The sequence below is a fragment of the Trachurus japonicus genome, chromosome 21 (assembly GCF_045865225.1).
Source record: "Trachurus japonicus isolate A0001 chromosome 21, Traja_1.0".
In the NCBI taxonomy this organism is placed as follows: Eukaryota; Metazoa; Chordata; class Actinopteri; order Carangiformes; family Carangidae; genus Trachurus; species Trachurus japonicus.
In genome coordinates, this window is record NC_140927.1 from 22757414 (window position 1) to 22771804 (window position 14391).

A 14391-nucleotide genomic window follows, 5' to 3' on the forward strand; every position below is an offset into this window, starting at 1 on the left:
TATCAAAGGATGTTATGATAAATGGGGCTTCCTAGTGGGCAAGTAAACACATGATCTCACATTGTCAGTGGGAGGGACTTCCCAAGGTCGAGAGTAAACAAACAGAAGGATGCCGTTTCATTCGGAGTCCATTTATTCAATCCATCACACAGAGACATTGTGCTATAGACAGCAAGAGTGTACAAACAGCAGCACACATTTGACACAGCCTTTGAAAATAGGAAAAGCACAGCACAGGTTTCACACTTGACGTGAGGTGGAAACAAACAGGCTGAAGCTGCTCGGCATGTTGTCAGGACCATCAGTACATCACCTTAAAACGCCAAGCTGTCATGTATTATGTGTATTATCAGCAGGCTTACAATGTGCAATTAAAAGAGTCCAATTTTGACCTTGTCTTCTTTACAACCACCCAAGATACCGGTCTCCAGAAGCTTCATAAAGTCCAGTTTGATCTGAAAGAGACGGACAGAACCAAACAAAAAAGAACATTTATGCTTCCAAAGAGAAATTGAAATATTGTGCTGAACACAAGATGTTTTTTCTCATTAAAACAAATAAATAATAACAGTCAGCATCTGTGCACATCAGCTTCCTGACTAATTAAGTGTCACAAAATTGTGCCTGTATCCAGTTTGGCAACTAACAATTACATTAATTCATGATTAATCACCAGTGAAATATTGATCATAATTTTGTAGCACACTCAGTTACATCTTCCAACTGATTGTTTTGTCTGACCAAAAAATCCACGACTTTAAAGAAGAAAAGAAATGTTGCATCTTCACCGGCTCAAAAGATTATAAAAAGGGAAAAAATGGTTTCAGATTATTTGTCTGTTGATTGAATAGTAGCTAATTAATGTAAATTGTAGTAGCAGTTGTACAAGAACAGATAAAACATGAACAGTAAGAAACTTTCCTCCCTCAACAGATGAAGTGAAAACAAACCCTGATCGTACTCTGCACAGCTGAGATCAAACATACAAACTGTAGTAATATTAGTAACAATAGAAATAAAATCACTTAAAACACATTTTGAGGATAAGAGTGTCTTTTTTTCCCCTAAAAATGCCTTTTGAAAATCATGAAACGTGATTGTTTCAGTCCAGCAGGGGGCAGTAGCTCACCTCAGGAATGTCGACCATCCTCCTGAGTTTCTGGTCCCTCCAGTTCCAGTCCAGAACCACGTACTTCAGGGCCTCCAAGTTCAAACCCTCTGGAAGATAAAGAGACAAAGAGTATATCCACAGATTACGACGGGTTTAAAGCTGTGAAGTCAAACAGAGGAACTGCCATGTCCACACTTACCTTTCTCAATAAGAGCGCTGATCCTGCTGGGCGTCCCGACTCCGATGTGGGCGACTCCTTTCTGCAGCAGTTTCACCTGCTCCTCTATCTAATAGACAAACACAGCGGGAACTTATTGAATTCAATCCAGATGTGGAAATTTTGGAAGATGTTACATGATGCATTGTTGAAAATACTTGGATATAAGATTCCTATGTCTTGTACAGAACTGGATTTGTGTAACTAATGTGAAGAAAATATACAAGCGAAGGACAGATACTTTTACTAACAGTGGCTAAAAAGCCATTACGAGGAAATGGGGAAAGGAGGACACCCAAACACAGGATCAATGGACACAGATTGTAGAGGAAATCTACATAATGGGAAAAATTACGCACCACCTCAGACTACAGGAAGTGCAGTTTGAGAAATGGATGAGATGGACAATATTTAAGACCAAACAGCGACAAAGCACAAGAAAATGGGAATATGGACAGATTGCTAAAACAGTTACTCCCATGTGTTCATATTTGTTTTTGTACCTGTATAAATTTTGGTTTTACATCTGTATAAAAGAAAAATTCTCAATAAAAACTAAAGTGACAAAAAAAATCCAATCCAGATGCATCATAATGAGGAACTGTCCTCCTGAATACCTTGATATGTTTCGCAAAAAGCTTTACTGCTTTGGCTTCTCCCTTGAACGTGGTCAGCTGCCTGGGTAAAAAAACAAAACAAAACAAAACACCTCTTATGAAAGTCTGATAAGGAAGTGTAACATGCAAATTTTAACAAATATTACAGCTGTGTCACGTACTTGATGAGCTCAATGGCTCGGAGAGCGGAGCTGCAGACGATGAGCAGAACCACAGAACTCTTTGCCGTGTGCTGCTTTTGAATCTTTGCCCACTTAGGACAAACTGAGGGCAAGAGGAAAGAGAAACGTGCGTGTTTAGAAGTAAAAGGCGATAAGAGGATTCATCCAAACTAAATCTAGAAGCATCACTCACCCTGTTTGAGATAAGAGGAGAGGCTATGTGTCAGGTCATTACTGGACAGGAAGCAGGAGTCTGGAGGAGGCAGGAGGGCAGACGGTGACCTTGGTGAATCAACACATCAGCAGATATTGACTGAACTTCCGAGTTAAAGGGGACTCGGTCTGACTCACCCTGCAATTTGAGCTCCTCCTGCTCGATCACAGAGCGCTTGTCTGCGAAGAACTGCGTGACCAGGTTCTGCAGGTCGGCCGGAGAGCCCGGCTTTGGCTCAGAGGTGGCCAAGACATCTGTGATCGTCTTCTTCTTCTGGAAAACAAAACATATTGATGTGAAGTCCAGTGACTGTTAGTGTGCTGTTACTCTGTTCCCTCTCTGCACCAGCAGGTGTCGCCAAACTCACCTTCCTCTTCTTTTTGGGTTTAGCCGACTTCTCAGCCTCAGATTCTGTCTTCTGAGGAGTGATACACTCGGTCTGAGAAAAGAGAGCAGACAAAAGGCACAACTCAGGCAAAGTATCGACATAGAACATGTATAAATCATTTTAATTCTCAGAGGTAAAAGTATATTTCCACTCATTCTACTGTATATTATGATATATAGCAAGCAAAATGATAACAAACCAAAAGCTTCACTACAAAACATACAAATGTCCAGTGCGTGACAGTAGTATAATTAACACTACTCATTTTTAATTAGTTAATTTTTTCTAAATCAAAAAGTATTCAAACCACAAGTGAGTACATCAGTCACTGAGCCTGCTGTTCATCTTTCTGTGGGCATTGTTAGGGGAACTACTTTGAGCTGTGCAAGCTACCAATTACTTTACATTTGCAAAAGTTGAACTATTTCTGCCTGTGGAATTTCAACCACAGACAGAAATTCAACTTAGCTAACTTAACCTACTTAGAAAAAGTACTATTTTGTAAAGGAATAAAAAAGAATAAAAAAAAAACCTCAATGGTGAAAAAAAATCCAATCTGGAGAGTTGAGTGTCTACTTGTTCACAGGTCATACATGAATAAAACATAATACAAAAAAAATCTCCCACTATTTATGGAAACTTGCAGTACAATGTCAGTGTTGGTTTGGTAAACAATAAGAGATTAAATGTGGCCATGATGAATCTTCCTCAGGCTCAGGTTTATTCATGATTATACTGCTGCTGTGTGAACACTGAATAACACCTGCCCTTGGCTTTTGTAAATACATTACAAGTGTGTGGTGGTGTCCGCACTCATGAGTGCAGATGTGTTGCCTGGACACAGCAGTCAGGACTGGTCCAAGTGGATTCAGTTACAGAAGAGAAACAATGATGTAATAAAAATAAGAGTAAAAAAAAATATTGTTCCCTTTTATGGCTAAAATCGTTTGTAGTTTCAACTGTTTATTAACTTCACAAAAAAGTAAAAGAACAACTGAAATCAATGTGCACATGAATGTAGGTACTGAAAATGATGTTAAACCACTAGTTTAATTACATGTAGTTCGTATCTCCCTAATGCTGGTGGTGGGTTATGTAACAGTCCAGCTTTGTTTTAAAGTTCTCTCTTTTTCGAATGGGTAACGTTACGGTTTTATCTCATGCAACTGGAGTTGTTGTGAAAATCCCTGTGTAAGTGAGAGGATAAGCCGTTACAGCACAGAAAATACCTGTTCACTTGTTTTCTTCTTCTTGGCTTTAACTGTTTTCTCTGTTATCTTTTTCCTCTTCTCTGGTTTCGCCTTTGTGATTGTTTTTTCTGTTGGCTGTTTCTTTTCTTCTGTCTCCTCTTCTGACTCACACCCATCTGGAAAAAAAAAAGAAGATGGAGAAAAGTCCTTTATAAGTCTGGATTTTTTGGGGTTAACTTGCAACTGGGAGTAGTAGTGCAAGATGAGGAAACTGTCAAGATGAGGCAACTCAGAGCAAAGAATGAATTTTGTATCAGCCAAAATCAGATTTTCCTATGAACAGACGAGGCGAGCCATGATGCCATCTTGAAAACAGACACTTCTGATGTTCTTATGGCGAAAGAATCCGTTTCCACGGTTTGTTTCGCCCTCTGAACCCGAGAGAGAGATGTGTACATTGTGTGTCTTGTTTCTCCACACATACACGGTTTGGGGTCACTACAGAGAAGCAGACGTGCACAAAACGCTACCTGCGATAACAACAACGCAGCAGACCTCAAACAACGCATCTGGTTATATTTAGCCTCTCTGTTGCTACCACTTCTCAGTGCATACCTCTGGTCTCATGCTATGATGTCATGTATCGGCATGCTTATTCAAAACATTTCAGCTTTAAAAAACAGGCGCCGGAAAGAACTCTGCAATAAAGCTGCAGGTTTTATCACTGTGTCCTTGTTGGATACGCACTTATAAATTACTGGTTCTTTTTTACTCTGCAGCTCTTCCTGTGGATTCTTAACAAAAAACAGTCCACCTTCCACTATGGGATGCAAATTACCCACAGGTAATGACAATAATAGTTTGTTGCAGCCATGGCGACGATATAACCCATTAAGTACAAGAATGAAAACAAAGCCAAAAAAGGCAAAAAAAAAAGCACAGATGTCCTAACTGTTGGCAAAATGGCTGCAAGCCACCGTCACCATGTGGTAACCATGCGGTAACCATGCATATAACCATGCAACACCCCCATGTAAACACCTGCAGCCTCATTTCCTTCTGTTTATTATACTGGAGCTACACTTAAAGAGGAACTATGCAGGATTTTCACCTTAACTATGCTACATTTTTTACCTTAATTAAACAACTTTGGAGTAATTGTGATAGTTTAATAAATGATTTGTAACTTGTTACGAGGAAGAATGGAGGCTCTCTTTGCAAGATCAACGCCGCCGCCCGGTGTCCCACCCAGCTCTTGTCTTTGCGGCACAAGCACATAACCTGTAATCTCTTGATTATGACAGATTAAGACTACATAAATATACACATCGTAACATCGTATGTGATAAATAACATTATCCAACCCTCTATTGAGTGATTTCTCTCCAGCTTCGTTGAAAAACAAACGCACACAGCCATGAGGAGGGTTAGCAGAACAGTGGAGAGTTGCATAGTTGCTCTTTAAAGCCACAACAAAGGAAGGAGCCAGAAGTCTGGGAGAGCTCCGTCTGTGAACATTGATGAACAACACTTGAACATCTGACACCTGACCTCAGATCTTTTCTGCTTCGTCCTCTAGTTTCCCATCTCACAATCGATTCACCCAGTTCTTATTATCCCACCCTTCTGCTGCTGCTGTTGTCTTTCCGTCCGTGAGGCCATTAGAGTCAACAACCATATAAAAGACAAGACACTGTGCGAGATGGATGTGTGTGGGGGGAGATCACAGGTCCCTCTCTATGACCACTCCTACCCCCTCCACCTCTTTCCACTTCATCTCTCACTTCCAAGACTTTCATCCTTATTTGTTACAGTCGTCTGTCCAGGCGTAGTACACCCTCTTCTGCTGAGAGACCAGCCCATATATTGATGGGCCAAGCCAACCATTCACCACTCTCACTCTTTCCTCTGCTTCCTCATCCCTTTTCTCAATTTTTTTTTAACATCTGGACTGCTGTATTGGAAGGAAAGGGAGGATTAACAGGTGCCAAAGATTAAGGAGGAGAGGACAAAGGGGAAGAAGGAAAACTAATTACAGAGAAGAGGAGGAAACGGACGACAATCAAAGAAGAGTCTAATGAGGAGTCCACCTGTTCTGCACAACGTGAGTGATTTCAGCCCAGTTGATACTGGTTTTATCTGAGTCCCCATTAGGTTTTATTGTAAAAAGCTGCTTTACACTAGCGTGGCACTGATCTTTAAGCATTTAAGTACGAAAGGGTTAAAGAGGGTAACGATTAAATCGGCTTTAATGTGATTCGCTTCATCCACAGACGACGCAATTTACGTGCGCTCCAACTGACAACACGAAATGCAATCACCTGCCTCTGTTGTTCTGTGCTCAATAAGCTGTGAAATACCAAACCGTCAGAGGACCAGAAGGTGCTGACAGGGCAGCCACGCTCCCTTCAGGCTCCAAACACATTTCCAATCTCTAACCAGCGGCACAAAGGAAAAACCCCCCGAACACATTGGTCAAGGAGCCACTCAGCATCAGTCTGAAGGGTGATGAGCTGCTGATTCAGCATCTTTCTTTTTGATTTGATGTCATGTGGAGAAATCAGCCATCTGGATAATTCATTGTGCGTGTGTGTGTGTGTGTATACTCCGTGCAACAGAGGCGCACATGTGTTTGTGTAGATATGTGACAACCATTTAGAATCGCAGAGGTTGAAAAGCATCAGAGGTTTTGTTTTCCCTAATTTAGCACGATACTGCTTTGACATTTAAGCATAAATGGCTGTGTAGAGGAGAGCAGATGGTCTGTAAAGAGCTGATTGACCCAAATGACAACAGAACATTTAATATAGTGTCATATCAAAACAAAACAAAACAAAACAAAACAAAACAGGTTAATGTACACTCTGTTTGCACTTTAGCGACAGACGTTTTAAATAGAATTTCCTTATGTTGTGAGGACCAGGAATTCATTTCTATTGACTTCATTGTTGTGAAGTGGAAGCAGTATGTTTAGATAAATCAAAATCTCAGGAAAAAAGAAACAATTTACATCCTAACCCATGGCCCAGTTACTTGTTAAAACACGGTTATCTTTGTTAAAAAATAAAAACACCAAAGCTTCACTGAGGCCATTCAAGGATCAGGAGTAACAAACCAATAATGACCTTCGTTTTCCTTCATCTTTGTAAATGCTGTCAACACGCAACATTTATTAAGGAAGCTCCCAACTCTGCAGACGCTCGAGGGTCTAATTTACGTTAGTTCTTCCAATATGCATTTGCAATCTGTCTGTAATTAGCACCTGACTTATTAAAGCCTCAAAAAATGCACGGCGAGAAACACACACCATAAACATCTGATGGGAAGCAAAGACAGTATCACTGTTTTATTGATAGTATGTGTCCACAACAACTGCTGGAATAAAACAGCCCAACTGACCTGCCACAAGTGCCACCCGTTTTCAAAATATATTTACTTCACTTAACGTTTTAAGGATTCACTGGCCCTTTAGCTATTTGCCGTGGCCCCTCCAGTATCTTCAGCATCCCTGAAGCCTTTTCCCCTCTCCAATATCCTCCACGCTGTTTGATCCAGATGGTGGAGGCTGGAGGAGGGAAAGTGTATCCTTTTCAAAAAACAACGATCGCAGAGCTCAGATAACCAGAGATCAATGAAAGTCAAAGGCTGTGGAGAGAGGAATCGCATGCGGCGGGGGGGAAATGGGGCAGCCTGTTTGTCTTTAATGGTTGATCAATAGAGGTGACTGCTTCTAATGGATGGTCAATGACAGAGACTGGTGGTACGTAATGAGGACGTGGTTAACTGGTTTCTATGGTTTGAATGGCTGAGTGTTTTCAGTTCCACGCAAAAAAAGAAAGTCACAGAACAGAGACTTGGGGCTGTAGTGTTCAAAAGTGATGCGGTCGCTGGTGTAAACTGGCGGCGTGCCCACACATCTGCTGAAAACATTGTTGGCAGTGACCTCCGAAAAAAGCTCTTAATCACCACGGTGGTTTCCACTATTAGTCTGATTCTAGATAACACTGTGGCCTGTTCAGTGGAACAAGACAAACCAATTACACCTTGTATCCTCCTGTAAACCCAACAGCCCTGTTATATACAAGGCAAGGACAACATCTCCCACACCCCCGAAGATACTGTGTGGATGTTTTGTTGTTATATTGGTGCTTCTATGAAAGAAAAAAACAAAAAAACAATACACGCTATACGCTTGTTCAACAATCAATAACTCATCTCAAGACATGAACTATTGGCTAATCTTGGGAGGGGTGTGGGTGGGGGAGTGGGTGTAGCAGTTATTGGTTTTGGGAGGCCTGCAGCTTCTTTTAAACCACAGTTTGAGCATGTGTTATTGTTAAATCAATGGGAACCTTAGGCTGCATGCACAAAATTAACAAGCGGGGCCACGGCGGAGTGACTGGAGGAAAGGCAGAGCAGCAGAGTGTCAGTCTCTGATTACAAATTCAGATGGCTCGCAACACTTAGCTGTTCAGCCACTGTCTCGGCATCTCTGCACTCCTGGTGTCTGTCTGTTTGACACCTTTAAAAAAAATATTTTCAGTCTTTGTTAGGATATGTAACCTTTTGCCAACAACAATGCTCTTATCTTACACGATAGACAAATAAAACATGCAGGGATACAGTATCACCAGCAGGAGGAGTATTGGATTCACTTCACAGTAAGTGTGACACTGATTTCCTAGTGAGGTTTCTAACAACTATATTTTGGATACACAAAAGTAAGACAAACTGGGAAACTACAGCAGACTACACACACGCTCTTATAAACAGGCTCAACCCCTATTCATTTACGAAATCTGGACAACTAAACCTGCTCTAAAACAATACACACAAAGAACTACTCACATTAAGCACAATGTTTTAAGCTATACACATACTATTTGACTCATCTGTTAAATACCTTGCAATGCAACAAGCAAGTTCTGGTTGTGAGCCAGGAACTTCTACTGTAGTTTAGTTGAGTAAAACCAAGTCTGATTCAAAGAGCAGTGTAAAGAAAGAAGCTGTTCAGTCATGTTTTTAACATTTGAGAAATATTGCCAAGGTTACGGTTAGTCTTAAATTTCAGCCAAAAGATCTGGAGGAACTCATCCAAGCTTTTATTTCCTTCTGTCTTGACCACAGGAACTGTCTATATACAGTAGTATACCTGTCTGTCTCAAATCAGAAATCAATCCACTTTCTAGAGTCGGTTCAAAATGCTGCAGGTCAAAAAAGATCACAGCTGTTTGAGCATCCTTATACTAGCTGTCCATTTTATGGGGGAGCGGATTTCAATTTCAATTCTATGAACTACTTTTTAAGGCCAGACATGGACCGACCTCTCTTTATACTCCTGTTTTTCCATAGCCTACAACTCTGCAACACATTTTATAGGACAAAGAGCTTCTATTGTGTGATGTTTGATTTTAGTTCCATTTTAGTTATTTTACTTTGATCTACTCTCTGTTCTTTGATCTCTGTTTTTTGTTGCCTGTTGTGAAGCACTTGACATTTATTGAAAACTGCTTTAGTAATAAATTATCATTATTACTATTATCCAGCAAGAGTGAGTCAGCGACAGTGACAGCCTTCATTTTCTATTCTTTTGATTGACTGATCTGTGTGGCATAATCCTCCAATTTATACTGGGACACTGTGACATTCATGTATTTAAGTGAAGCCAATCCTGTCTGGCAGAGTGTGATAGGAGCTGCTGATGATGTCGCACTGGAGGTGCTAATCAGAGATACGAGGTTATGTAAACAAAGCTAAACCTTTTAAGCTTTAACAAGGACACAATGAGGAAACGCATTTCTCACCTAGAAGGAAAACTGCACCTTATGTCATGTAGGTCTTGTTGGTCAAAAAACAAATTAGGCCAAACTTTAGCTTGAATAATTTGGTTCTGGCAGCATATTATCATAACTGCTCTGCCCCATTTTCTTTGTATGTACAGGCCTAATCCTAATCTTTGCATCTATTCCTCTCTTGCTCTTTTCTAAATCCCCCAGTGGTAAGTATCACATGGATGAGATTAGTAACACAACTCTCATCTTTCATCCTCTATCAATCATCGATGCAAGACTCTGATGCAATACAGCTACAATGAATCTAGTGTCTGATGTCAGGGTTATGAGAGGGGTTACATGTGTTTGTGTGAAAAGTGACTTCCCACGTTCGAGCACGTCCGCGGACACCAGCGAGCACAACATCATCGATAATAAATGTTTGAATTTCACGTCTTCATTATCCACTGAGGAAATCTTCCACCACAGAGTCTTGATGAACAAAAATAAGCTCTTAAAGGACAGGGTTTACATCAGGACGCAGGAATGTGACCATATTTCATTAGATCACAGGCTGCTTTGTTGGTTGTTGTTTTGCTTTCCACAACTATGGTTACCATTTGATTTATGAATGAACTCATTTAAAACAAGAAGACCACCGACAAGAATTAAGCCATACGATATTAAAAAACAAAAAAAAACAAAACACTGATTTGGAAAGTTAACTAAAAAACAGTAATTAAAATGTCAAGACTAATTTTAGCTGTTGTAAATAACATACTGTATATATTTACTGTTCATGTATGTCATGTACACAAAACCACAGCACAGTACTGAATTACCTCATGCTTTAAAACCTTTTAGCTCACCCTCAGCATTTTATTATATTTCTAGTCCAACCAACACCACCATAATCTCAGCTTCAAATGGTAAATGGTAAATGGACTTGCATTTATATAGCGCTTTTCTAGTCTCTTGGACCACTCAAAGCGCTTTACAATGTAATGGTCACATTCACCCTTTCACACACATTCATACAGCACTGTATAGTGCAGGAAACTAAGCATTCACACACATTCATACCCATAGACACATCGGGGGGCAAGTGTGGGTTCAGTGTCTTGCCCAAGGACACTTCGACATGTTGACTGGAGGAGCCTGGAATCGAACCACCGACCTTCCGGTTAGTGGACGACCCGCTCTACCTCCTGAGCCACAGCCGCCCCTTCAGAGATCACTTAAAACAGAAGTAAGCGATCCGGTCGTTTTGGCTAACTTCTTGTCAGCAGATGGAGTTAGCAGCCCCCGCCCTCGTCCCTACGTCACCACATTCACGCGCATCCCTTGGCTGCACACACAGAGAGGACCGCCCCTTTATGCCGTTCTCTCTCACTCTCACAATAAAGGTTGTAGGATACAAGGAAAGTTTTCTCCTCGGCTTACAGCAGAGCAGAGTGACTGACAGACCCGTGTTTCAGACCAAACACTCTATATAAGTGATTGCTGTCGGAAGATATAACTATTTAAGACTTATATTAACACAAACATTCCGCTTACTTCTGCTTTAAGGCCCGACAGCCGTGTGGCAGCATATGATGGCGCTAAAGTGTGCTTTTCCTTCACACATCTTGTGAGTGTGTGAGCGGGAAAAATGTTGTATTCCATGTTGAAAGTTCAGATGAAATAAGTGAAGCCTTCAAATTAATTTATATCATAAGAAAATGTTTGCGCTCTTTCATCAACCCTAAAACCCTAAAACCCAACTTTCCTTGTTCCTGCACAGACGGCCGGAACATTGGCTGATGGAAGCCGAAGTCGATCAGCCAAAAAAACACAATGAAATAATGAAAAAGGCATGAGGTTTAAGGTGGAAAATAACAGTTTAGAGTCCAATATAAAGCATGAGGAAATAAATATATCAATCTAATCTTGCGGGTGTAATAGAATGAACAAATAATGGCAAAAATAAATAATTTATGTTGCCGTCCAGCTTTTCTTTTCTGAAGCCACGCTCCTTGTTGTCTCCATTAAGCCGAGGTGCAGAGTCTAAACTGAGTCAAGTTGACGATCTGCTCTGAAGCTATGAAAACTAAATAGAGAAACACTTTAAGCAGAGCAGAGTCATTAGGGACAGTGATTATAACACTATTGCAACGAAGGTGGTAGTTTCATCTAATGCTCCCCCTTTTTATGCAACAGTCATCAATCATTTAGCAATGTGCAGCTTAACCACGCTCATAATCATAAAGTACAACAGTGGCATTCCTAGTGACAAAATAAATTTATAGGCTGTACAACATCCACCGCTCCCTCTAGCTGGCTTTGCTAACTGTATAATTTCTCTGTTATAACGCTCTTAGCAACCAGGCCTGCAGTGCTGCTGCTGCTGCCAAAACATACATCAGCCATACAGAATGTGAATTACAGAGAGCTGTGCCAACTTGACCCTGGAAACTGGAGGCCGAAGATGACTCCGGGGCACAGACTGAGCCAGCCTCCCGTGACAGGTGGATATAAAGTGGATATGAGCTGCCAGCTGGGAATGAATAGCCGGGGCAGGGGTCTCAGACATAAATTACCTGAGGGCCATGGGCCAGGTTGTTTGCTCCTAAGAGGGAGAAGAAAAAAAAATACAGTGCTCTTTTCTGACAATAAATTTAAACCATTGTACTCACTCCAAAGCTGAGCCACGCTCCTTGGCCTCTCCGCTCCCCCTGTACCACACAAACTGCCGCCCCCGTATGCTTTGTGGAGTAAAGGTCTCTACGAAGAGCTACGTCTTAAATCATGCATCAAGTGTGTTTATGGTGTTAATACACACTGTGCTTGTTTGCAGCCAGTCTCTGAAGGAATACACCTGGTTGTTCACATTACAAATGCCACAGGGAGTTGATGGAGCCTCTATCACGATCCAACTACTACTACGATATGTAGCTTAGAGGGAGTAAAAAATTAAAAAGATTGTTGCAGCAGAAGCAGTAGGCAGTAATTCTGAGCTAAACCTTGAATAAGAAGTTAGAGTGTTTGTCGTCCTTCCCCTTTATCTTCTTTCAGTTGAAACTACAAACTGCCAATTGGTGCAACAGCATAAAACCACTGGCAAGAGCCTAAATCACGTCACAAGCTGAAATACCTGTGTGTGATACTATTAGACTAGACTCCACTTTTGTCTAGGGTAGACCCGAGACATAAAAGGTGCTATCCTTTCTGTTGCTGGAATTATTCCCTTCAACTGACAGTGACATTACTTTAGTTTTTACAACCAAATCCTTCTCTTTAACCCCTTTCAGGGAGTGGTGGACGTCGAGCAGGGCCTGCTCCTGGTTGTTTGAGGAACTGATCAGGAACGATTGTGATCTGTGGTTTGCTGTGCGTGCGGAGCCTGTACGTGACTCCTTGGCAACAACCTCTGTAGAACTAAATCAGAGAAGATAAAGTTGTGTTCGATAAACTTTTCCTTGTAGAGTAAGAATAGTAAATGAGAACCACATAAGTTCTCCTTTTGTAGAAAATGAAAACGCTGCTGCGTGAGTTAATCTACCTGACTGGACAATGTGCGTCCTCCGATGAGACCGTTGCATGGCCCTGAGATGAAACATCGTGCGGCTCTGTTTTATAATAATAAAAGTGAAAAAAAAGAAGTCTTTGCACGATTACACAAAAGACTGAGGGTAGGAAAAAATTGAATACAAAAAAGAAAAAGATAACTTGAGCAATACACTGAGGCAATGCATTCTAACATGTAGTTGGCGTATGAGGTTGTTGGTGTTTTTAGGATCCCAAAGCTAGAAACAACAACAACAACTGCTCTAATAAAAACTGCTTATTAAGGTGGCAAACCTCAACTGAGCTGGTTTGACAGTGTGGAACAACAGGTGTAACTACTCTCACAACAGTTTTTGACTTAACTGCTAGTTTTCGACTGAGGGAGAAAGAGAGATAGTTTTTCGTGAGTCTTAATAGTTTATTCCGCCGGTGCCCTTTCTTTCGGGTATAGACGGGAGGGGTCCGGGCACGTTGCCTTGGGTGGCGTTCAGACGTATAAACAGAGGCGGTCAGTCACATGTGCTGCGGCCAGCGAGCCTGCCAGTGGACAGTCCCTCTGTGGGGCAACGCTGGCAACAGCCATTAAGGCCGAGTGTGGCTCCGAGCCAGAATTTAAAGAGGTATTTCCACACACACGCCTGGCATTGTGTGGGAGTGGGCTTAGACATCAGTATGCATTTGCATGTGTTTGTCTAGACACAGTGAGCACACACCAAAGAACACAGTCTGAGTCATGTCGTGTGTGTGCGTGTGTGTTTGAGAGAGAATTTCAAGGTGGTCAGACCCCATCAACATTAGTCAATTGAAGGCCAAGGGCGAGGAAACAGCGGCACGTGTCTTGGCTCGACTGCACGCATTAGCAGCGCCGTCAAATGGGCAGAGTAAAGAAATATATACACGCTCGTGTCCAAGGAAAACAGACCCCAGGCCGCCTCAGAAAAAATGTGCCAGAGATCAGATCACCATCTACACAGCTCCGCTGCACGTCTCCGTCTTGATCTGTACCAACCTTGGGCTAAATCTATTCAAGCTGACTGATGAAGGCCATCTCCGAGTTCGAACCTTCAACCATTTCCCATCTTTGAATGTGGGCCTCTTGGCAAAGAAGAACACAGAGCTGAACAGCTCCAGTCCGTGTGGTGTAATAGTACGTCTTGTTTATTGTGGTGACTCTGA

At 41.6% G+C, this 14391-nt stretch overlaps 1 protein-coding gene across 2 annotated transcripts in view; it reads right to left on the minus strand.

Annotated features, from left to right (window-relative positions):
* Nucleotides 1–115: 115 nt before the first annotated feature.
* Nucleotides 116–14391, minus strand: part of cmss1 (cms1 ribosomal small subunit homolog) — a 35804-nt gene continuing 21528 nt past the window's right edge. The window contains exons 2-10 of one of the 2 annotated variants that reach the window (XM_085766010.1): nt 3938–4074; nt 2688–2759; nt 2458–2590; nt 2300–2359; nt 2107–2209; nt 1946–2006; nt 1311–1398; nt 1130–1218; nt 116–455 (exon numbers count right to left, since the gene is read on the minus strand). In XM_085766010.1, the coding sequence (XP_085622136.1) occupies nt 372–455; nt 1130–1218; nt 1311–1398; nt 1946–2006; nt 2107–2209; nt 2300–2359; nt 2458–2590; nt 2688–2759; nt 3938–4074 (827 nt within the window). In that variant the 3' untranslated portion in view covers nt 116–371. Of the gene's footprint in view, nt 456–1129; nt 1219–1310; nt 1399–1945; nt 2007–2106; nt 2210–2299; nt 2360–2457; nt 2594–2687; nt 2760–3937; nt 4075–14391 lie in introns of both variants that reach the window. The other variant, XM_085766009.1, reaches the window with a different exon arrangement.